The sequence below is a fragment of the Sturnira hondurensis genome, unplaced genomic scaffold (assembly GCF_014824575.4).
Source record: "Sturnira hondurensis isolate 20B ecotype Veracruz unplaced genomic scaffold, ASM1482457v3 Scaffold0023357, whole genome shotgun sequence".
Classification (NCBI taxonomy): Eukaryota; Metazoa; Chordata; class Mammalia; order Chiroptera; family Phyllostomidae; genus Sturnira; species Sturnira hondurensis.
This window is the reverse complement of record NW_028095988.1, coordinates 4,318,325-4,342,433: the sequence shown is the minus strand read 5'-3', so window position 1 is coordinate 4,342,433 and position 24,109 is coordinate 4,318,325. Positions and strand designations below refer to the sequence as shown.

The 24,109-nt window shown below is 34.7% G+C and overlaps 1 protein-coding gene across 1 annotated transcript in view; it reads left to right on the top strand.

The window, feature by feature from the left end:
• G2E3 (G2/M-phase specific E3 ubiquitin protein ligase) overlaps positions 1–24,109 on the top strand; it is an 81,082-nt gene that overhangs the window by 34,078 nt on the left and 22,895 nt on the right. The window contains exons 2-8 of the mRNA XM_037037521.1: positions 6,303–6,343; positions 11,399–11,496; positions 13,711–13,812; positions 18,038–18,162; positions 19,160–19,325; positions 22,581–22,687; positions 23,580–23,696. Coding sequence (XP_036893416.1) covers positions 6,307–6,343; positions 11,399–11,496; positions 13,711–13,812; positions 18,038–18,162; positions 19,160–19,325; positions 22,581–22,687; positions 23,580–23,696 — 752 coding nt within the window. The 5' untranslated portion in view covers positions 6,303–6,306. The remainder of the gene's footprint in view (positions 1–6,302; positions 6,344–11,398; positions 11,497–13,710; positions 13,813–18,037; positions 18,163–19,159; positions 19,326–22,580; positions 22,688–23,579; positions 23,697–24,109) is intronic.

Here is a 24,109-nt window from a genome sequence, read left to right as displayed (position 1 = left end):
ACCACAGGGCTTTTCACCAAAGAGTAAAACAGATTTCTTACAGGATTTTGGTGAATCCAATTTAGTGTCATTTGGTGAAATTTAAAAGAAGTAGCATTTGCATAGGATCAAGGCAAAGCCCGGGCTCTTCCTAAAGGAGTCAATTATCAGATCTTGACTACAAAGTGGACCTATAGTGTTGTTTCCTTGAAAACTACAAAATTAAGAGACAAAGAATATTGGATTTAGAAAACTCTCATTTGTAGCTCTGGTATCTCTGTTAGAAATTTGCTTGTTTACATCCTCCAAGCAAAAGTAGGATATTTCAGAAATTTTCCTTTTATTGCTTTCCAATCATTTGCCCACCTGAGAGGCAAGCATTGTTTTGATGTTTTCCATGATGGGTTGGTTTTGCCTGTCTTAGAACTTTATGTGAATGGAATAACCCGGATCTGAATAGTAGTGGGTTGCTTTTTTCACTCAGCATATCTGAGAGAGTCAACTCTTTGTTGCATCTTGCAGCACTTTTTATATTTCACTGCTAAGTAGTATTGCATTTTATCAATATACTGCAATTTATATGTATTTTCTTGTTGATGATTTTATGGGTTTCCAGTTTTAGAATATAATGAAGAAGGCTGCTAATGAATATTCTTGTATAAAGTTTCCTGTCTATACATGTTTTTATTTTTCTTGGGTAAATACCTAGTTGTGAAGCAAGGGTTAGGTGCATGGGTGTATATTTAACTTTTAAGAAACTTCCAAAATTTTCAAAATAATTATTCTGTTTTATATTCCCATCAACAATTTATGGGAGTTCCCCATTTGCTTCATATCCTTTCCAGTGTTTGTTGTTGGTAGTCTTTTTAATCTTAGCCATTTTTGTGGGTATCAAGTGATATTTCATAGTATCTTTAATTTTATTATTCTGATTACCAATGATGTTGAATATTTTTTCATGTGTTTATTGGCCATTCATGTCTTCCTACATGAAGTGTCTATTCATATCTTTTACCCATCTCTTTATTAGATTATTTTATATCATTGAATTGTAGGAGTTCTTTGTTTTCTGAGTACATGTCTTTGTCAGACATCTTTTTCAAATATTTTCTCCGAGTCTATGGCATGCATATTCACTTTCTTAATGGTAGCTTTTGATGAGTAGAAGCTTTTATTTTGATGAAGTATATATAATGTGTTACTTTTTTCCCAAGACTTTATTTATTTTTAGAGATGGGGGAAGGGGGAGACAGTGAGGGAGCTAAACAGCGTTGCAAGAGAGAAACATTAGTGAGTCACCTCTTCCTTGCGCCTCCAATGATTACTGAACCAGCAACCCAGACACATACCCCAACTGGGAATTGAATTGGCAACCTTTCACTTTGTGGGACAATGTCCAACCAATGGAACCACACTGATCAGGTTGTATTTTTCTTTTGAAATTTTTGTAGTTTTAATTTTTACAGTTAGGTTTATGACCCACTTGAAATTAATTTTTGTGTACGGTGTGAAGTATGGACTCAGGTTCACTTGTTTTCCATGAGACTATCCAGTTTTCCAGCAACATTTGTTGAAAAGACTTCTTTTTTCCATTGAATTGATTTTGTACCTATGTTGAACATCAGATCACTAGAAAAGTGATGACAAATTTCTAGACTTGTGCCATTGGTGTAATATAATAGTGTGTATTAATAACTGAAAAGCTATATTCAGTGCTTAGTAGATATTGGCATACATAGAAAAACCTTTTGCATTCCTGTTTAGACAGCATTGGAGATCATTCTTATGATTAGCTGTGGCCAGTGATACTCGGAGGCTTTCAGCATGGTCTTCTGCATCCTGCTGAGCTACTTTTGTTGTGCGTCATGTGAGACTGATGTTCAAGTTTTTTCTTTTATATTTATGTGCAAATATGAGAAAGCCCATTTTTAGTACAGAGTTCTAAGGTTGGTAATTAACAAGAATCTTCAGGTACTTTTTTGAAAGTAACACAGTTGCTTATGTAATTATAAAAATCTAGATGGGGCTTAATTACGTTGTCTTCTAAAAGAGATGCCTTGGGTTTTTGCAGTGGGAAGGAGAAGAATAACAGAAGATGTAATGATTTCATTACAATGAAAATTTAGTTTAGAATCTTGCCTACTCATACCAATATCTGTATTATAATTGTCAATCACATTCAGCAAATACTTATTACCACGGTGCTCAGTTATATGAGGATGTTACCCTCAGGGAATTTAGCAGTATAGCTGAGGAATTAACAAAATTGAAATAAACATAATGTAAAGTAATATGTGATTATTGTTTGCATTAATGCCATTAAGAGATTTTTAAATATCTTTATTAAAGTTACCTATATTGTGGACCTAAATTATTATACTAAGTTAAAGTAAATCTAAAAGTAAACAGTAGATAGATGCAATTCACCCACAGAGGTGAGCTGTTAAGGAATTAGGAGATGGAGATATTAAATATCAAATATAAATCTGTTGTTGGGAACTGGCTAAACATCATTTATAAGTTAAAAATTTTGTGTTTACTCTAATTAAAGTACTGTTATCATGTGTGTATGGAATTTTCTGTAGTAAATTCTTAGGTATGTATGGGTTTATGATATGCTAAATTATCAGATGTTAAATTATAAAAAAGGCATTTTTATCTCCCTGTTTATTGTATTTCCTAATTTTTAAGATTGACACTCTTTCACCCTTTTAACATGTTTAAAAACAAGCTCTTTGTGGGGAGGCAGAAAAGGCAGCTACAGGATGTGGCCAAATTTGGTTACCATTGTTTGTATGAAAAATAATACAATAATTTATAAATAATAATGCAAGAATACAGTGTGTTTCACATACAATTGTAAACCTACTTTTGCTGCACCCTGTATATAGTGACAGAAGGGTGACGGAAGGATATGGTGACTTAGAGTGATGAACAGACAATGAAATATATGGGTAATGTATTATAGAATTATATATTGGGTTGGCCAAAAAGTCCATTTAATTTTTTCTATAAAATAAGATACATATTTTTTATTTTCACCAATAATTTTATTGATTGGATATTTTGAGTATGTCAGCTCTCTCCTGTGTGGTATAATGTTGATTGTTCTCAATTAATGTCTCAATTTGATTGCTATCAACTTCAATTGGTCTACTCTACTCTGGAACACAAATAATTTCCAGCATGAAGCTTCACAACCACTTCTGGTGCATCAGTCACAGCACCTTCTACATACACTCCACAAATCATTTTTTGTGTTTCAGTTGAGTTTTTACCTTTCTTGAACTAATACAGCATAATATGCTGAAAATTTTGCTCATTTTCTTTCATCTTCAGTGTTAAAAAGGCTACACAAAAATTCACCGATTCTTACTAAGTTTTTTCTTAAATGCACGTTTCTATGACAGCTGTCACAAAACAGTCTAACGAAACTGTTTCAAATGAAGTTAAAGATAATGAAGCAGCCCTGACTGGTATAGCTCAGTGGATTGAGCATGGGCCTGCGAACCAGACGATCGTGGTTCGATTCCCAGTCAGGGCACATGCCTGGGTTGCAGGCCAGTTCCCAGCAGGGGACACACGAGAAGCAACCATACATTGATATTTCTCTCCTGTCATTCCCTTCCCCTCTACAGATAAATAAATAAATACAATTTTTTTTAAAGATAATGAAGCACTACTAAAGCCATATTATGGGGGGGGGGGGAAGCACATGAACTTTTTGGCCAACCTAGTACTTGAAACATATAATGTTATTAACTGATGTTATCTCAGTGTATTTAATAATAAAACTTAAAAAAACGTATTGTGATCCTCAACCAATTTTGGCGAGGTAATACAATCTGTGGCAATTGTATGAATATATATACACATCATAAATGTCAAATGCCTGTATGGAGTATAATAAATGCCTCTAAAAAAGAAAAAACATCCAGGAAATACTGAGGAGTATTCCTTTAACACTACATAATGGTTGCGGGGTTGGGGAAAGGTAGGCTACACCCACTTAATTTCAAAACATGCTTCACGCAGGACACTTTCATTGTTTTACATATTCTTTTAAATACCAATCTTGATGGCACAGATGATTTTGTAAGGAAGAGCCTGAATATATTGAAGCTTGGAGTCAGAATGATTCAAAAGACTTAGATTATGACTTTTTATGAAAACATAAAAGTGATATATGAAGAAAACAATTTTAAACTCAAATATTTTTAAAAATCAGTGTGAAATATGTATTCTAAATTATAAGAAAGCATTGACAAAATTTGATAGTAATCTTTATGGTCTTTTTGTCCCTCCTGTGATATTACTATTATCATTTATTATGCTCTCTTATTTTCATGTGAAGTGGCACAGTCATTCAGTTATAGGTTAATCTGTTGTCACTTCCAAGCTCTGTGATCTCTCTGAGCATTGGTTTTGCAGCTGTAAAAGGAGATTTTAATTGCAGTACCTAGTAGCAACATTGTGTTTGTTCTTTTCAACCTAATTTTGAAGAGCCAACACATATGTATACCCGAATCTCATAACATTTCAAGTAGGTTGTTCATATATCCTTCAAAAAACTGAAATTTGCCCTGGCTGGTGTAGCTCAGTGGATTGAGCACAGGCCTGTGAACCAGAGGATCGCGGTTCGATTCCCAGTCAGGGCACATGCCTGGGTTGCAGGCCAGTTCCCTGCAGGCCAACTCCCAGCAGGGGACACACGAAAGGCAACCATACATTGATGTTTCTCTCCCTCTCTCCTTCCCCTCTAAAGATAAATAAATAAATAAAATCTTTTTTAAAAAAACTGAAATTTGATACTATTGTTTTTTCTCTATTTGATCTTTTAGCACTAGAGACAGAAAAATTATATTTCAGTAACAAAGAATATTAATAGTTCTATTTGTTAACTAGTGAGGAGTGAGGAGACAGGCAGATCAGTGTCTTTCAGTATGTAAATGGTTGAACACTGTACTAGAGTAAGAATGTGACATAGTAGACATGTTGCAACTCTGCATAGAATCCCTGTAAATAAAATAGCCACAGATATACTCTGATAAATAATGGTTGTATAGACTACTCAAATATGAATGCCATTACTATTGGTTATGGTGGGTTTTTCCCCAATGAACAAGTCTTGGTAAAGTTATGAACAAAAATAAAGTAGAAATTTCTTTGACTTTACATAGGAGTTATAGTTTGGAAATAGTAATTCGTCCTAAAATAGTAGGGGGGAAAAGACTATGTGTAAAATGGACTTAAGTTCTAGGTTGATGTAATTGTAAATAGTTGTGTTTTATTTGTTTGTTTAATATACTTGAATGTATAGCTGGAAATTCTAAAGTCTAGACCAGAGATCTTCAACTAGTGTGCTGAATACAGTAGTGTGCTGAAAGAATTTTTAAAATGTGTAATACCTAACTTTTCTAGTCAGGGGCACTAACCTCTTCCTTAAATTGTCAAATAAAAAGTGACAGCCAACACAACAATAGCTGTGTGGTATGAATGAATCAAAATTAATTCTATTTTTTTAGATCGGCAAAAATATATTTTGGGGGTGTGCCACAGAATTTTAGTAATTGGTTTATGTGTACCATGAAATGAAAAAGGTTGAAAATTGTTCATCTGGACCACAGGTGGCAAACACAAGGCCTGCAGGATGAATCCAGCCCTCCGCCTTGTTTTATCTGGCCTGGCTCCTTGTTTCTACTCGGTGGCAGTGCTGAGCTCTCACTTAACTGTTAAGGAGCAGTTACATTTATACAGTCCTAAAATTACATTCAGCCCTTTGAAGACAACCATGAGGCTGATGCGGCCCCCAGTGAAAATGAGTTTGACACCCTGACTAGACTCTTTATTGTGTAGGTCTGTTGGGTGCACTGCAGGATATCTTAAAACTGTCGCCTCTTAACACTAAATACAAGTAGTCATCTTAATCTTTTGACAATAATAAATATTCCTTCCAATTAAAAAAATTGTTAATTTCAGAAAGAGAGGAAGGAAGAGAGAAACATTGATTTGTTATTCCACTTATTTATGCATTCATTGGTTGATTCTTGTATGTACCCTGACCAGGGATGGAACCCACAACCTTGGCTCTAACCAACTAAACTACCTGCCTAGGACTCATTTTCTCCAGTTTTTACAGTATCCATAGACATTACCAACCTTACCGGAAACTGTTGGTCTTACTGTATAAAAGTGAGGAAGTCATGTACTAGAGTAAAAAATGATATGCAACATTTGAAACCATGCACTGTCTAAATTTAAGATGGATAATTTGAGACTTTTAAAATTAAGATGACTGTATTATATGTTCTTAGGTTTCCTAGTAAAATGAATGAAAATAAACCTGGTGACTCTCAAACTCTCGGTAAGTAACTGTATTTAAAATATTTCAAATATAATTTAAAATATTGAGATATTTTACTCTTGCTTTTTCACTATAATAAAGCTCTTTAGAATTCTGCTCAAATAATAAAAATGAATCCCCAGATCCATGCTTATTAGTTCATATATCTTTATACCAAAGTACAATGTTGTGTGTATTCATTTCAACAAAAACCTGTTATAAGAAGATAATTTACCATATTTTATTTGTATTGTCTATATGTATTTATCAGGTGTAGTTTGTATCTGAGTAAAATGGTATTTTTTATTTAGTAAATAAGTTTTCTTACAAAAGAAAATGCTGGTGAGAATAATTTAAACAATACATGGAAGTGGAACACAAATAGGAAACATTAGCTCTAAATGGTCACAATAGTCTCCTTAAATAGATACAGACCTTTGTTTGTAGTTTTCATTTATATGTTGAATTGAAACAGTATTTATTGATTTGCTACCATAGGAAATGAGAAATTTAAACTGTTATTTACTCTTCCACCACCACTTCTCTAATCTACCCTTTTTAAGATTTATTTTTTATTCTCTCTCGAAGCATTACACTTAAAACTCTATACTTTGCATATCATTTATAGAGATCATCTGTTAACTCTATATCATGTTAGATAAGGAATTTGTGTTTTTAAACCTCCCTCTGCTTTCCCAGCTTTACCTACAGATTCTTTATCAACTATGCTAACAGTTCTGAAACTTGATAATTCATGGACTACCTTCATGTCTTTGTCAAATGCAAATACTACCTATTCTGTTATTTACTTAATATTTTTGCTAAGATTGACTCAGTTTTGTATGTATAAATATATATATGTGGATGTGTTTATTTCATTGTTATAATGCAGCCAGTAGCATTTGCTAGTGTAGAAGGTGACCTTAATTATAATTAAGTCAGAACAATTTTATTGAATTTTAAATGTTAAAATGTAGAAAAAACGAAAGCACAAATAAAAACAAAAATAATCTACTTATAAAATGCGTGCCTGAAACCTAGTCTGTCCTGCATTCATGGTCTTCATACTGGGTGAAGGGCAAAGGGGAACACATGGAAAGCCACAGGCTCACTGTCTGTAGCAGATTCAGGCTCATTCAAGCATACATCATGAGGACTTCTCTTCTGTAGTCTAAGCCAGTTCCTTATATTCCTCTTTCTCTTGGTACGCACTTACATAAAAGTATAGGCACTGGTGATGAAGATGTTAAGGTGGGAGCTGCTGGTGTAAGATATTCAGTAAACAAAGGGCAATTTGTTGGAGTTAATGTGGTCAGTTACTTTATATGGGGAAGGCAGGAGAGCTGAACTCTCAGAAGGTTGGAGGAAAGGGCTTTCGTTTATGGCTTATTTCATTAAACTGGGGTGAGGACAGTAAATAACAGGGGGGATATTTCACAGTATTAAATTTTAGCTCATGGAGGTTTGTCCAGTCCTGGGACTATTTTGTGACTAGCCTGTTAACAAATATATAGCACCTTTTTAAACATGTAACATCTATTCTTGATTAGATGTTTCTTATTTACTTGTCTTAAAGTAAATAAGACAAGCTGCTGTCATAGGTAAACCCTGAGTTTTAATAGTTTAACACAATAGAAGTTTATTATGTGTTCATGTTACAATCCAGTGTGGATTAGTTAGGGGAGATGGGACAGATAGGGAGTTTCTGTTCCATGCAGTCATTTAGAGGTTCAGGCTCCTTCATCTTGTGTTGATCTTCCACCTTGAGATCCCGAGTCGTTTCACCTAGTGATTTTCTCATTGTTTTATTAGTATGTTATTAGAGATTTTCTGTGCACATAAATATCACAAGATAGAAAAGGTTGATAGTTATAATAGTGACAGTTACTCATTTCTGTTTTTGTGCCATACCCTTTCAATTATATTACTATATACTATCTCATTCTCATTAAGACACAGTTTGAAGTAGGTAGTGTTATCCTCATTTTTAAGAGGAAACAGAGCCATAAAATGTTTGTTTATGTCATGTGTCTCACTATAGTTACAGTGAGAGTGTAGAGCTGAGTCTTAACTCACACCTCCCTGACTCTACAATTTTTAATATTATTATCATCATTATTATTAAGATTTTATTCATCCTACTAATATTTATTAAAAACCTGGTATGTTCCCAGTACTGTGCATTGGAAGAAATGTAGCTGGTAACCTAAAAATCTTACACATTCTTGACCTTATGGTAGTGAAAGTCATACATGCACAGTAAACGAAGCCACACTATAAGAAATCTTATAGAGGAGGATTTTGCTCTTAGAGTTGCTATGAATTCAAGGAGCAGTGTGAGATGTTCGGGTTAAGGTGATCTTGAACTCATCTTGAAAGTTGATAGCCTGTGGAGGATCCAGACAAAGAGAAGAGAGGAAAGGGGAGGACACCTCATGCTTGGGCAGTGCCTATTTATTCCCATCACACCATCTCCCTCCCTAATTCTTCTCTGGTCCTACTCTCTTGAAAATCAGAAATGTCAGTGCGCATCTGTGTGGCCCAGTAATTAAGGGCTAGTGCTAATTTACATATTGGTTATAGTTGGTTATATTTCCTGTTCTGTTTTTAGTCTACTTTGACTGGGATCTGTATTCAGAGATAAAGGAAAGAGTTGAACATTTCTCAGAGTGCTGTTGACTTGTGTAAAATATTAATCTGACTTCGTAGGAAAGGAATGGATGTGGTTGAGGGACATGCTCATTGGTGAGTAAGAGAGTCAGGATTTTAAGCTGGTATGGATCCTTTCAGCCTTGGGGAAATGCAGCTGGGGGCCCTGTGGATGCTCTGCTCATCTATATGCAGTGTCAGTTTGTGTTCCTGACATGGGCCACCTGAAGAACCTGCAGCTTGCATCAAGAGTCATGCTGAAAGCAATTCTCAGATTCACTGGGGACTATATAAAAGATACTTCATCATTGTTGTAAAGGGATACGAACAGGGATGTTGGAGGCTTATTGCTTTATATAGAGTGTGCTATCTTGCCTCAGTCTGACAAAGAAGAATGACAGCATCATCACAGTGGTTTAAAGTATATGTGATGGAGGAAATATAGATGTTGGGTTTTGGAGCTTCTCTGAATTGCTTGTAGTCTGGTGACCTATATGTAGCTCACTGAGAATATGAAACCCTCAATTTTTTTCCACCCATCATTGCCGATAGGTGTCTGGTATCTCATTATATTAAAAAAAACATTGCATATACATTTGAGAAATGTAATATAATGATAGTTATTAACTTCAGCTTGTATTTTATCCAGTCATACATATGAAAGATTACAGGACCTTGCATGGACATAGCAAGATTTGGCTCACTCTTATTTCCAGTAGTGTCACAGAACAATTTTGCTTTATTTTGAGACCTTTGCAGTGACGTACTTGGAAATTTGGATAGGACTATTATTATCAAGACACATTGATAATAAGGCTTGGCAGCAGCGCCATCTTATAATTCACCATCTTCTTCCTTTTCTTTTTGGCCATTCGTGGGTCTCTTTTGTCTCAATTGCTCTAGATTCCTGTGGGCTTTCACCTTTCTTGAACACAATGCCTAGGCCTTTTATTTCCAAAATTATCTTCTCTGAACACATCTTTGGTCACATCACTGCCAAATCAGAAGTTTTCATTGACTCCTCTTTGCTCCCCAAATAAATCACAAACTCCTCAGGGTAATAATTATTATCATCCTGCGTAGCCACCATCCAGAACAACAAGTGGAACAGCACCCAGAAGTTGTCCTTGTTTTTGTTGCTCCTCCCCAAGAGTAATATCTGACCTTAAATCGTTTGTTCATTGTTATGTTTATGAAATTCCTCCACGTTATTGATTATAGTAGTAGTTCCCGGCTGTGAAGCATTATTTGCATACTTGTATCAGCAAACTTGGTGTGTATAAGGCTCTTCTGCATGTGGCTTGGATAGTGATGAAGTCCAGTAAGACATAAACTAGTCATATGGAAGGTTCAGTATGGCCCTTCTAAGACCAATTTCTGTCCAGACTCCCTCAGGAGCCAGAAACAATGCCCAGGAGAGCATGAATGAGCAGACCGCCACACTTTAAAACAGCTCTGGTTTAGAGCTGAGCTTCTCAAACTTTTTTCTGAAATTATTATTATTATTATGGTAAAATGCACATAATATAAAATTTATCATTTTATCTATTTTGAAGTGTATAATTTGGTGAAATTTAGTATATTCACAGCTTCAAAATATTTTCATAATCATCAAAGGAAACTCTGTACCCATTAGGGAGTCATTTCTCATTTCCCTGCCCTCAGCCCCTGGGAACCGCCAGTCAGCTTTTACCCTGTCACCTGCTTACCCTCTGTTACCCTTTGCTTCAAGCTGCTGCAGCTGGTGTATTTGTCTTTAATGCTTTTGACAGATGGTCAGACTCCAGCCCTGACCAAGTTCTGATCCAGGCAGAACAAGGGCAAGCAACTGAGCACATACCTCAGCCACCACATAGGTCAAAATGGTCACATTTCTTTGAGAACGAAGTTCATGTTACCTCCTCTTGGACAGGCCACACCAGGAACATGACCCATCATACCTAAGACCATTGCCTAGTTGGAGATTGGCAGGGAGGCAGGGTAGAGGGGGACTAGGTGGGTAAGTTAAAATGCTATGAAGCTCTCATCAAAATATAGCAACTTGTTTCTTTGTTAAGCATCCTAACTGTTGTAAGTTTTCTAGTTAGATTTCAAAGTTTCTGAAAAATTGATTCTGATGGTTTTTTCAGTTTAATTGTTGCTTTAATAGATTAAAAACTCCTAATTTATTGTTTTCAGTGATGTTACCCTGCAAGTTGCCATTTTAACTACATGGTAATCATTACATTCATCATTATAAATTAATGAGTAAAATATGGAGTCACATTGTTTTAGGTGTAGGTGTTGGAAATTTTAAGTTACTTATAATATAAATTGATCCGCTCACACAGAAAGAATTGAACACATCATTTGAGGAAGGAACTAATTCCATAGATTTTATTTTGAACTAAAAAATATTTTTATATCTGTTTACTTTCTCACTGTTAGTTTGTGTTTTCTGTCGAAAAAGTGATGACTGTCCTAATAAGTATGGAGAAAAGAAAACTAATGAGAAATGGAATCTCACTGTGCATTACTATTGTTTGGTGAGTATAATTTATAATTCTCAAAAATTTGATATTGTTTTAAAGAAGAGAATTAGATGTTGATGACTGTTCTCTGATAATCATTTAACTTCTCTAGATCTCATTTTGTCTGTATGTAAAGATAAGATTGTCATTTATCAGATTCTAAGATTCTGAAATTACTTGGCACATTTAAAGACCTGTCATTATTACCTATTTATTTTGGTCTAACCCTTTAGGGCCTAACTGAAAAAAAATGGTTTGGTCTCTAAGGAAGTTATTCTTTTTACCACTTTCTTGTTTTCATTGTTGCTAGTGATAAATCTCATAAAGGACTTGTGAGTTGAGGGAGTAGAAGAAAAGCATTTTATTTCACAGAGACTTTGGAAAGAAGGGTTCTGACTAAAGGCAATACATACTTGTAGAAAGGGAAGTAGGTTAATTTACGGTAGGTAACTCAAAAGAAAAAAAGTGACTTCATACTGAAAATTAGGTTTTAATTTGTTTCCCCTTCCCTCTACTAACTTCTCCTCTCACTGAATTTGTGTCTTAAGTTCTTATTTTCTGGGTGCCTCTGTAGTGTTGTCCATAGCATAGACTTTGGCATTTCCCAGAGCAAGTGATAAAGAAAGAGAGGGATAGATGGATACACCAAGATGGAGTCATATGACCAAGTCTTCACAGTCACATAAAACTGTCACTTTTGCTTTATGCTGTTTATTAAAAGTGAAGTCATTAAGTCTAGCCCACACTTAAGGGGAGGAGATCAGGTCCCAAATCTTAAAGGAAGGAGTATCAACAAATTTGTAGACATATTTTTGTACCCACCACAGTGTCCATTGCTAAAACTCTTTAGATGCTTCCTTGAGAAAACATCTAACTTACGCCTTGGTGGCTCTCTAAGATTGCAGTTTTGTGTGTCAGTTAAACAGACTTTTAGATGGTCTAAGAATGTGATTACTTTGTAGCAATACTTCTGGGAACATGAAGTTGGCATTCAAGATTTATTTGTAAGTTGGGGTTATTTTGCATCACACAAGAAAACTTTTTTTATTTTTCTAAGAGTTTATCTCAGTTTTATTAAAAATTATTTAATTTTTGATTTTAGAGAGAGGGGACAAAGGGAAAAAGAGAGGGTGAGAAACATCAGTGTGAGAGAAATATCAATTGGTTGCCTTCTGCCCATGCCCCAGAGGACCAAACCTGCAACCCACTGGTAATCAAACTGGCGACCTTTCAGTTCGTGAGATGATGACCGAGCAACTGAGCCACACCAGCTGGGGCTATTTCACTTTTATGTGTTAGAATTAGGAGAGCTACTTTATTTGTTAGGGTGGGGTTTTTTTCATAGTTAATTTTTAAGTAATGTATATCACTTGGTTTTCTTTAGGATATATTATGCTGATTGAAATAAGCCTCTTTAATCATATACTTGAAGTGTTTTAAAATTATTTAATGTATTTTTGAATTACTTAATATATTCAAAAAGATGCTGACCCTGGGCAATATTCTATTTAATTGTGAACAGGAAAGTATAGTAATATTACCAATGGCAACAAACATTTGAGCTGAAAGAGACTTAAGAGACAATGCGATCTAGCCCAGTGTTTTTTTATTTTTAGGTTTAAAGTCAGACATTAAATTACTTGCCTAGGGATCCAGAAGGTTGGATGCAGAGCCTGGTTTGCAAGCCAGGATTTCTTATTCACAGTCCCATGCTTTTTCTTGTTTCATGCTCCTTTAATATATTTAAGCTGAAGTTAAAAATCAGATTTTTAAAATGTGAACATTTATGTTCATTATAATAGGTTTCCCTGTAAATGTGCTTTTTATGATCCAGAATCCAATTCAATTTATAATTAAGCCTGAAATATCGCTGGTAATCTCTACTATCTCCATACTGTTAAGTGTTACTAAATTTACATCTTTCAGTGTTTACTCCCTTTTTCGCCTAAAGCTTAATTACAGGGCTTTGTTGTTGTTGTTGTTGTTTTCCTTCCTTTTTCTATTATTTTCTGAAATACTTGAGAAACCAGTTTGGTTATATGGACTATTAATATACAATGTCTTTCAAATAAAAAAATGTGGGTAGCTCCTTACTTTGATCATGAAAAATAACAAAATTAAGAGATGCTTAAAATTTGAATTATGCTTATTTTTACTAAAATATTAGATATATATTTATTCCAAACTAGTTTTTTAGAGCTTATTTTCTAATTGAGAATATATTTCTAGTTGATGTCAAGTGGAATTTGGCAGAGAGGTAAAGAAGAAGAAGGAGTTTATGGTTTTCTAATAGAAGATATAAGGAAAGAAGTGAATAGAGCTTCCAAACTGGTAAGTAAATTATGTTACTCATTACACTAAATACCATAAACATTGTCAATATCAGGAAGTCTTATTCATCTGTTTCTCCACTAGAAATTTGTAAGACTTTGATTTTATGTTTCAGTGCTTACTTTTGTCAGATATAGTAAATTTTAGAACATTTGTATTCTTGCAAATAACAGGGAGTTAAACTGCTCCTGGATAACATATGTGACAATGTTGATTTCACTTCCTTATCTTAGTCCAATTAACCCATAGTTTTACCCACTCTTATTTAAAATTTATTTATTTATTTGAGAGAGATCGATTTGTTGTTCCACTTGTTTATGCATTTATTGGTTGATTTGTTTAAACATTTTTTGTTGTTCAAGTAGTTTTCTGCCTTTCCTCTCCACCCCTCCCCAGCACCCCATCCCTCCCCACCAGCCTTCCCTGTTTCTAGTCCCTCTTGTTACTGTACATGTGTTCTTTATAATTGTTCCTGCAAACCCTTTTCCCCTATAATCCTCTCCCGTGTCCCCTCAGCCTGTTCTCAATTTCAGTGTCTTTGGTTATATTTTGCTGCTTGTTTGTTTTATTAATTAGGTTCCTGTTAAAGGTGAGATTGTATGGTATTTGTCTTTCCCTACCTGGCTTATTTCACTTAACATAATGCTCTCCAGTTCCATCCCTATTGTGGCAAAGGGAAGGAGCTCCTTCTCTCTTTCTGTTGCATAGAATTCCATTGTGTAAATGTACCATAGTTTTTTGATCCATTCATCTATTGATGGGTACTTAGGTTACTTCCAGCACTTGACTATTGTAAATTCTGCTGCTATGAACATTGGGGTACATAGGTTCTTTTGGATTGGTGTTTCAGGGTTCTTAGGATATAATCCCAGCAGTAGAATTGCTGGGTCAAAAGGCAGTTCTATTTTTAGTTTTCTGAGGAAATTCCATACTGTTTTCCATAGTGATTGTACCAGTCTGCAGTCCCACCAACAGTGCATTAGGGTTCCCTTTTTGCCACATCCTCACCAACACTTGTTGTTTGTTGCTTTGTTTATGATGGCCATTCTCACTGGTGTGAAGTGGTATCTCATTGCGGTTTAATTTGCATCTCTATGATGGCCATTGATACTGAACATCTTTTCATGTGTCTCTGGACCCTCTGTATGTCCTCCTTGGAGAAGTGTCTGTTCAAGTCCTTTGCCCATTTTTTGATTGGGTTGCTTGTCTTAGAGTGAAATCATGTGAGTTCTTTATATATTTTGGAGATCAAAGTTTTGTCTGAGGTATCATTGGCAAATAGGTTTTCCCATGCAGCTGGTTCTTTTTTCATTTAACCATGCAGAAGCTTTTTATTTTTGTGAGATCCCATTTGTTTATTCTTTCCTTTATGTCCCTTGCTCTAGGGGACATAATCAGTGAAAATATTGCTACATGGGATATCTGAGATTTTCCTGCCTATGTTCTCCTCTAAGACTTTAATGGTGTCATGGCTTATATTTAAATCTTTTATCCACCTTGAATTTATTTGGGTGTATGGTGTAAGTTGGTGCTCGAGTTTCATTTTTTTGCATGTAGCTGTCCAGATCTCCCAACACCATTTGCTGAAGAGGCTATTTTTGCTTTATTTTATGCTGCTGCCCCCTTTGTCAAATATTAATCGACCATAGAGACTTGGGTTTATTTCTGGGCTCTCTATTCTGTTCCATTGGTCTATGTTCCAGTTTTTATGCCAGTATCAGGCTGTTTTGATTACAATGGCCTTGTAATACAGTTTGATATCAGGTATTATGATCCCTCCTACTTTGCTCTTTCTCAAAATTGCTGCAGCTATTCAGGGTTGTTTATGGTTCCATATAAATTTTCAAGTATTTGTTCTATGTCTGTGAAATATACCATTGGTACTTTAATAGATATTGCGTTGAATCTTATTTATTTCTTTGGGTAGTAATGGACATTTTGATGATGTTGATTTTTCCTATCCATGAACATGGTATATGTTTCCATTTGTCTGTGTTTTCATTAATTTCTTTCTTCAGTGTTGTGTAGTTTTCTAAGTACAGATCTTTCACCTCCTTGGTTAGGTTTATTCCTAGGTATTTTATTTTTCTTGTTGCTATATCAAACGGGATTTTTTTCCTGATTTCTGCTTCTGATGTTTCAGTGTTGGTTTACAAAAATGCCTTTGATTTCTGAATTGACTTTGTATCCTGCTATTTATTGGTTGATTCTTTATGTGCCCTGACCAAGGATCAAACCCACAACTTGGTGTATGAGCATGATACTCTAACCAACTGAGCCACCCGGCTAGGGCCATTTTACTCACTCGCCATCAGAATTATGAACATACTCCCACTCTGCTGTTCTTCAAACCTGAGTCAATCCAGCCATTCACTTTTCATTCTCATATCTCAGTTTCTGGTTTGGAATGATTGTTTGAGGTAAAAATTACACGACTATGTAGACCAATAATTTACAATCTCCACAAGTCTTGTGGCCCTTCTGTGACATTGCATGCTTGTGTTCAGTGCCTTCTCCTTTCTCCAAGATAAGTATTCTAAACTTTTAACTCCTCGTTTATTTAATTATAATCTGTGAGTCTTCTGTGTGATAGCTACTAGATTATGCTCAGGGAAAGGGCTGTAGGTTTCTACGTGGTCTGAGTAGAAATGATGAAAGAGAATGAGAAGATTAAATATGAACCTAGAGTAGGGGCCTACAATCTGCAACAGATAATTAAAATAATGTTCTGTTTGTTCCCTATTATAGTTGAGGCAAAGAAATGGAGGCAATTATTTTTTAAGATGTTGAGGATGCAAAGGACTTGATGGTAAAATAGAGGCTCTAGAGCACTAGGGAAAACCTTGGGAAAGTTTATCCGTGGCATTTATCATAGGGCCATATGTGAGTGTTAGTTTCAAAGTTCCTCAGCCTCCTGATAATAGTGAACTCATGAAAGGTGGCCTCTAAAAGTCCCCTTACAGTTTGGAAATACCTGTTTTCTTAAAACATATGAATTCTCTCTTGAGCATACCGTATTGTGAACCTTTGAAAATATCCTGATCCTGAAGATGTGTCTCCATTTGTGGCCTTAAACTAAAATTCTGTATATCATTTTACTGGGAAGGCATCCAGTTGGCAAAGTCTTCCCTTATGACTTGGTGGTGCTTGAGGAATTAGCATTAGCACTGTAGAATCTCTTTATCAGTGACAATTACAATGGCCATCTCAAGGATTCCAAGGTGTTTTAGGTACTGCTGTGTATTTTAGTAATGATTGACTCATCTAATAGTCTTTCCGGTTGTATGCTACTTTTGTGTTTCAGTTGGCGATGGTATTCTGTTTCTTTTTTAGAGCTGTCATAATAAATTACCACAAACCAGGTTGCTTAAAACAGAAATTTATTCTCACAATTCTGGAGACTAGAAGTTCCAAATCAAGGTGTCAGAATAATTGATTCTTCTTGGAAGCTCTGAGGGAAAATCCATTCCATGCTTCTCTTTAAATTTTTGGTGGCTGCTGGCAACCTTTGCATTTCTCAGTTTGTGGCAGCATAACCTAAGTCTCTACTTCCATCTTCACATGGCCTGCTCCTCTGTGCATTTCTCACTCAAATCTCCCTCTCCTTTCACTTCCAAAGACACCAGTCATTTGATTTAGGAAGCACTCTAAATCCAGGATAATCCCATCTTGAGATCACATTTACAAACACCCTATTTCCGAATAAGGTATCATTCATACTGGCACCAGGAGTTAATACTTAAACATGTCTTTTTGGGGCTCACTAATTTAAAGTACCTAACACTTTAAAGGATAAAGTAATCCTAGCCAATTTTTCTACAGATTGGTTTTGAGTGTTCTTTTACTGTTCTCCTTAGAGAATATTTCCTAATTACGTATTTTCTATTGAGATTTGAATGAGACTTTCACGTATAGCCATTATGTTTATAAACCTTTCTGTTTCTTTTTGCAGTAGGAAGGAAAAGAAGCTTCTCTTTCTCATTCACATGTTAGGTTATAAATGTTCCTAATATCAGAAATTGTTGTAGGAGTAAATCTTTAGTGTCTTCAGGTTGTTTCTGGGTAGAACAGTTTTCTTAGGAAATCTCTTTACTACACTGTCATCACAGCTGTTCTATGATGAAAATAATTTTCAGACTCCACAAAAGGAATATTCATTTATACCTAAGTCAATTATCATGCTCAAATTTTCTGTTATGACCCCTAGTTTCTTATTTTCTTCTAGAAATGCTGTGTTTGCAAGAAAAGTGGTGCTTCAATTGGATGTGTTGCACCTCGATGTAAACGAAGTTACCATTTCCCATGCGGACTTCAGAGAGAATGTATTTTTCAATTCACTGGCAATTTTGCGTGAGTTAACTGTTGAATCTAAAAGATAATGTTTAAAGAAAAGTGCATAAGGGATATGGGTATTCTGATGGTAAAATTTTTTTGTTAAAAACTTTTTTCAAAGCTGCACTGAATTTATATACTTTATATATGTAGTGTATAAATACATAGAGAGGGAATGTACATGGAGTCATTTATATCTTCAGTCTTGAGAATCACCCTGTCTGAAATGGGCTTATTTATACCTTCAGCTTTCAGCTCTGGAATAAAATATAGAACTGTTGATGTGTATTCAAAGACAATTAAAATTTTCACCTTATGTAATTCTAGATTTTTATATTATTCTTCAGATAAAATTGTACAGTTTTCTTTCACAGAGCATATTTATTTCTCTTTGAATAAATTGAAGGTATAGAAATTCAGTGGAGTCCAAAAAATGAATATCATGCCCTAGATGCTCCTGAAAATATTTCTTTCTGAATTCAGCTTTAAACATCAAAATTTTATGGATTTTGATATTGGGTATCATGAGTGTTGTATTTCTTTTAGTCTTTATGTTCTTGACCAAGTTAATAAATTTTTACTATGTACAAAAACTACAGTTTCGATAATAGAAATGGAAATAAATTAGTAGGTTAGGAATAAGTTATTATTTGCATTTTACTTGTTAAATGATTTAATATTTAAATTTTAAGTTTTTTAAATTTTGTACCATGTTAAATAAAATGATGTGTATGTTCTGTTGTTAACAATAAATATTACATGGGATCCTCAACATAATATTAGTTATTGAAATTCTGTGAGGTAAGTCTTACCACAAAAGGTTTATGTTTGGAAAGTTCAATTTACCATGGTCATAGGTTGTGAAACTGACTTATAGTACTAAGGTTCTAGTCTAATGTACATTAGTTATTAGAGAGATGTGAATAATTTTTCTCTTATAATGTGAATTGTAATGCTAGCCTGGTTGTGCTTTGTAATTTATTAGATGTTGCTTTTAAATAATTTACATTTTTAGATCATTTTGTTGGAACCATCGACCTGTTCAAGTAATTACACCTAATAATTATAGAGACTCTGTACCATGCACCATTTGTTTGGAATTTATTGAGCCTATTCCAACTTATAATATATTACGAAGTCCTTGTTGTAAGAATGCTTGGTTTCATAGAGACTGTGTACAGGTAAGAAGTTTTGTAAATGTTTTCTGATATAAAATTTGTTTCTTGCTGATTTGAATTTAAAATTGGAAAGCGTTAACATGTATTTTAGCTAACACTACATGTAACTTGTAAAAACAGTTTTATTGACGCATATTATACCTATAAAATTCATCCTTTAGAAGTGTACAATATTTTAATACTTTAGATACTACTTTTTAATGTATACTTACCTGAGGATTTTGTTTGTATTTCACAATGAATAAAAAGCAGGTTTTAATTCCCAAGTTATTTACATATTTAAGCTTAGAAAATCAAGATAAGTAAAATGATCATTTAACTGTAAGCTAAGATAGTTATTTATTTTTTTAAAATATTTTATTTAGCCCCTGGCTGGTGTAGCTCAGTGGATTGAGTGCAGCCCTGCGAACCAAAGAATCGTGGTTCGATTCCTGGTCGGGGCACATGCCTGGGTTGCAGGCCAGTTCCCAGCAGGGGATACACGAGAGGCAACCGTACATTGATATNGTGTACAATATTTTAATACTTTAGATACTACTTTTTAATGTATACTTACCTGAGGATTTTGTTTGTATTTCACAATGAATAAAAAGCAGGTTTTAATTCCCAAGTTATTTACATATTTAAGCTTAGAAAATCAAGATAAGTAAAATGATCATTTAACTATAAGCTAAGATAGTTATTTATTTTTTTAAAATATTTTATTTAGCCCCTGGCTGGTGTAGCTCAGTGGATTGAGCGCAGCCCTGCGAACCAAAGAATCGTGGTTCGATTCCTGCTCGGGGCACATGCCTGGGTTGCAGGCCAGTTCCCAGCAGGGGATACATGAGAGGCAACCGTACATTGATATTTCTGTCCCTCTCTCCTTCCCTTCCCCTCTAAAGATAAATAAATAAAATCTTAAAAAAATATATTTTATTTATTTATTTTTAGAGAGAGAGGAAGGGAAGGAGAAAGAGTGGGAGAGAAACATCAATGTGTCGCTGCCTCTCATGTGTCCCCTACTGGGGACCTGGCCTGCAACCCAGGCATGTGCCCTGACTGGGAATCGAATGGGCGACCCTTTGCTTCACAGGCCCGTGCTCAAATCCACTGAGCTACACCAGCCAGGGCTGTAAGCTAAGATACTTAAATGTTAAAGGCATTTTTTCTTGTACATCAAACCTGATGACAACTTTTCAAGCAAATGAAGTAACATAAAACCTGACATTAAACAATTTAATATTATTTTATTCAGAAGATACTTGAAAATTAAAAAGATATTGGTCATTAATAACATCAAATATGTAGTATACATGTATGAAAGTGCCAACTGTTAGTTACAGTTAATAGAATGCCAAATAACAAAGCATTTACTTAAGTTTAATACTGTTTTTTAAAGTTCGTCTATTATTTACTAAAACAAAACATTACTACTGATTACACATGATCCACAAAAGTATTTTTAAAGTTAGGAGATACTGTAAATCCTCTTATATTTTAATATTCTTCAAAGTGTTAACAGTAGTCAAAGTAGTAAAGCTTAATTGATTACTTTTAGTTATTTTGTATGAGCCTTAACATTTATATTTAGGACTATTCAGTGGAAGGTGGCAGGATGGAACCTGTTTTGTTGGGTCAACATTAGAAATTCTATCAGTTCTTAGAAAAAGTGTTTGTAAAAGGATCCAGAGGGTACAGTTTATATGTGGTTAAGCAGATTTCATTGTTTTTTATCACTACAAATGATACTTTGGTAGTGATAGGGATTGTTTGAGGAGAGACTATAGGTTAACAAAAAAATGATGGAAACTTTTCACTCTGGGTATATATAGAATTGTCACTATTCTTGTTCTGTTTGGATTTCTCCATTGTTGCTCTGGTCTTGATACCTTCCATATGTTCTGTGGTTCTTTTCCTCCACACTAGACACTTTCTCAAATTATATTTATATTTACTAAAACCTTGGTATCTGTTACAATTGCTTACAGTCCCTTTAGGTTCAAAGATTTCAGTAACTTGTTACTTTCCTACCACATGGTGTGTGTGTGTGTGTGTGTGTGTGTTTGTGTGTGCGTGAGAGAGAGAGAGAGAGAGACTTGCTACTTGTTTGAACCTGGATTCCTCTTTGTTCACTTCTTTCTTCACCAAGCACAAAGCATTCCCAATTCTGTCAGGTCTTCCTAATATATATTTTGGGCATCCTATTTTGTTGCTGTTCTCTGCCTTCTATGTGGATTAACTTCAGGCACTTTTTATTTCTTTAACTAGATTTCTCTTGCATGCCTTATTTCCTATGATTTCTTCACACTGCTGGCTTTGATTTACTGTTTAGCCTCATTACTTGGTTCAGTATGGCCAGCATGTAATTCCTAAGTATACTGTTAACTAGTTTTCTAATCACATGTGCTTTCTGTCACCACAGAGACTTGATATATGCAATTTTCCAGTTTTGTAATGTCTTCTGTCCCATTTTCCTGACAGACCCCTGTGTCTTCTTCCAAAATTAGTTTTGACTTTACTGTCCCTGTGACATTTTTGTCACACTCGTATATAGACTGAGGTACTTCTTCCTCTCCCAAGTATATACTTAGAATAACTTTTTCTTTTTGGAAGTAAAATCCAAGTAATTTTATATTTCTATTTTTTGGTACCTAGCATAGCGTTTGGCACCTATATAGAAGGGGTTAAATATTTGTTAAATGAATGTGTGCTACTATTTTTATTTTCCTAAATATTGGCTACTTTTTTTGGTAGGTTCATAGTTTTCTTTTTCCTCCTGCATGCCTTCTGCCTGCTGCTTCTGTCCTGGGATTTGCTAAAGAGTGAGAATGGGTTTTATACTTATCCACTCTTAGGAAGAAAACTTAACAGATTGAGTTAGAAATAGAATCAAGGGTGCTTTTTATGTAACACTTAAACATCTTTTCTAGGTGAAGTAATCAAGATTTTTACTATTTTATTTATGGAGGTAGGAAACATAGTATTTGGAAACAGAAATTATATTAGACACCAAAGGTTTGAGAAGAATATATGGTGAATATATAATAAAGCTAAGAACAGTCAATTCATTAGCTTAATTGCTTTGACCACTGGGAAAAAAGATCTCCAAATTTTAGCAGTGGGATAACTTAGCAGTGGGATATCACTGTTTGAAAACCATTGACACACAAAATAAAATTTCATAATATAGTAAGTGAAAACTAGCACATTCTGTGAGCTATAAAGTTCATGATAGGTTTTATCATGAACAAAAATATTTTCTGTTTTTTACTATAGGTTCAAGCAATAAATGCAGGAGTGTTTTTCTTTAGGTGCACAATATGCAATAATAGTGACATGTTTCAGAAAGAGATGTTGAAAATGGGAATTCATATTCCTGAAAAGTAAGTAACATAGCCCTTTGACAAAAGGTATTTTAAATGTAGAATTTAATAACTGGAAATAGTCATTTATGTCTGATTATGTGATGATGGACAAGCAGACATTTCAAATGGGGAAATGGAAAGCCACTCCTGCCACTGCCTCCTCCTCCCCAGCTTTTTAGTTCTTAAGAGCAGGAACTGTGACTTAAATGTCTCGATGGTTGATTTATAGTCTCTTAATAAACACCTGAGTTGTGTACAGTATTAATTGATTTATACACAAATACTGTAGGCTTCCAAAATGGTATCTGTTAGTTAAGAGAATTAAGATACAATTTAAAATGTATGAGAAGAGACTGACAGATCTCAGAGCGGCAGGGCGGGGGATGGATAAAAGAAGGTGAAGCGATTAGTCAGAGAACACATTTGCATAGCCCACGGACACAGGCATTGGACACAGGCAATAATGCGGTGAAGGCCGGGGAAGGGGGTGAGGGCAGGGCGGAGGTAGGCAGAAGGGAGGAAAATAGGGGACCGTGTAATCGTGTCAATAATAAGAAATAAATAAAATGTATGAGAAGAATTTTCTTAATACTTAAAAATGAGGAATCCAGAAATAATGTTGGTAAACTTGAAATTTAAAAAATGGCAGTGAAGTGTTAAAAATGTACATTTAGGAAAATTTCCGCTTAATTTTTCATTTAGCATTTGAAAATTCACTGAGAGACTAATTAAGTGTAGGATAAAATGACACTAATGGATTTATGTCTTGAAGAGAATGATTAATTCTAAAAAGAACAAGTTTTATCCTCACTCCTAAGTATGCAAAAAGTTTTTATTTTTAGGTTCATTGTTAATCATTTTATGTAACATTGTAGGTTAAAGCATATTTAATATGTTACTTCACTTACAGAGATGCGTCTTGGGAGTTAGAGGAAAATGCTTATCAAGAGCTTCTGCAGCACTATGAGCATTGTGATGTACGAAGATGTCGTTGCAAGGAAGGGAGAGACTATAATGTACCTAATAGGTATATCGGCAAGTTCACTTGTGCTTAATTAGTGTTCTTACTGAAACCTTCAGCTTAGTAAGCAAAGTGATAGTTAGTAAAATGTGTTTGCTTTTAGAATGTTTGAAGTTTTAGCGAGATGGCGTATATTGATTAAATGTATATTTACATCTGTTTACAGAAAAATTATTGCATGCAGCATAATTGCAGCTCATTTTCTTGGTACATTTTCCTGAGGCTCTGTTTTCTAGTGATGCACTAGAGCCACTAGGCACATCTGGTTTTATTGAACACTGAAGACTTAGTGCGTGTCTTAGTTTGCTAGGGCTGCCATAACAAAATGCCATGAACTGGGTTGCTTAAACAATAGAAATTTGTTTTCTCACAATCCTAGAGGCCCGAAGACCAAATTAAAGGTATGCACAGATTTGATT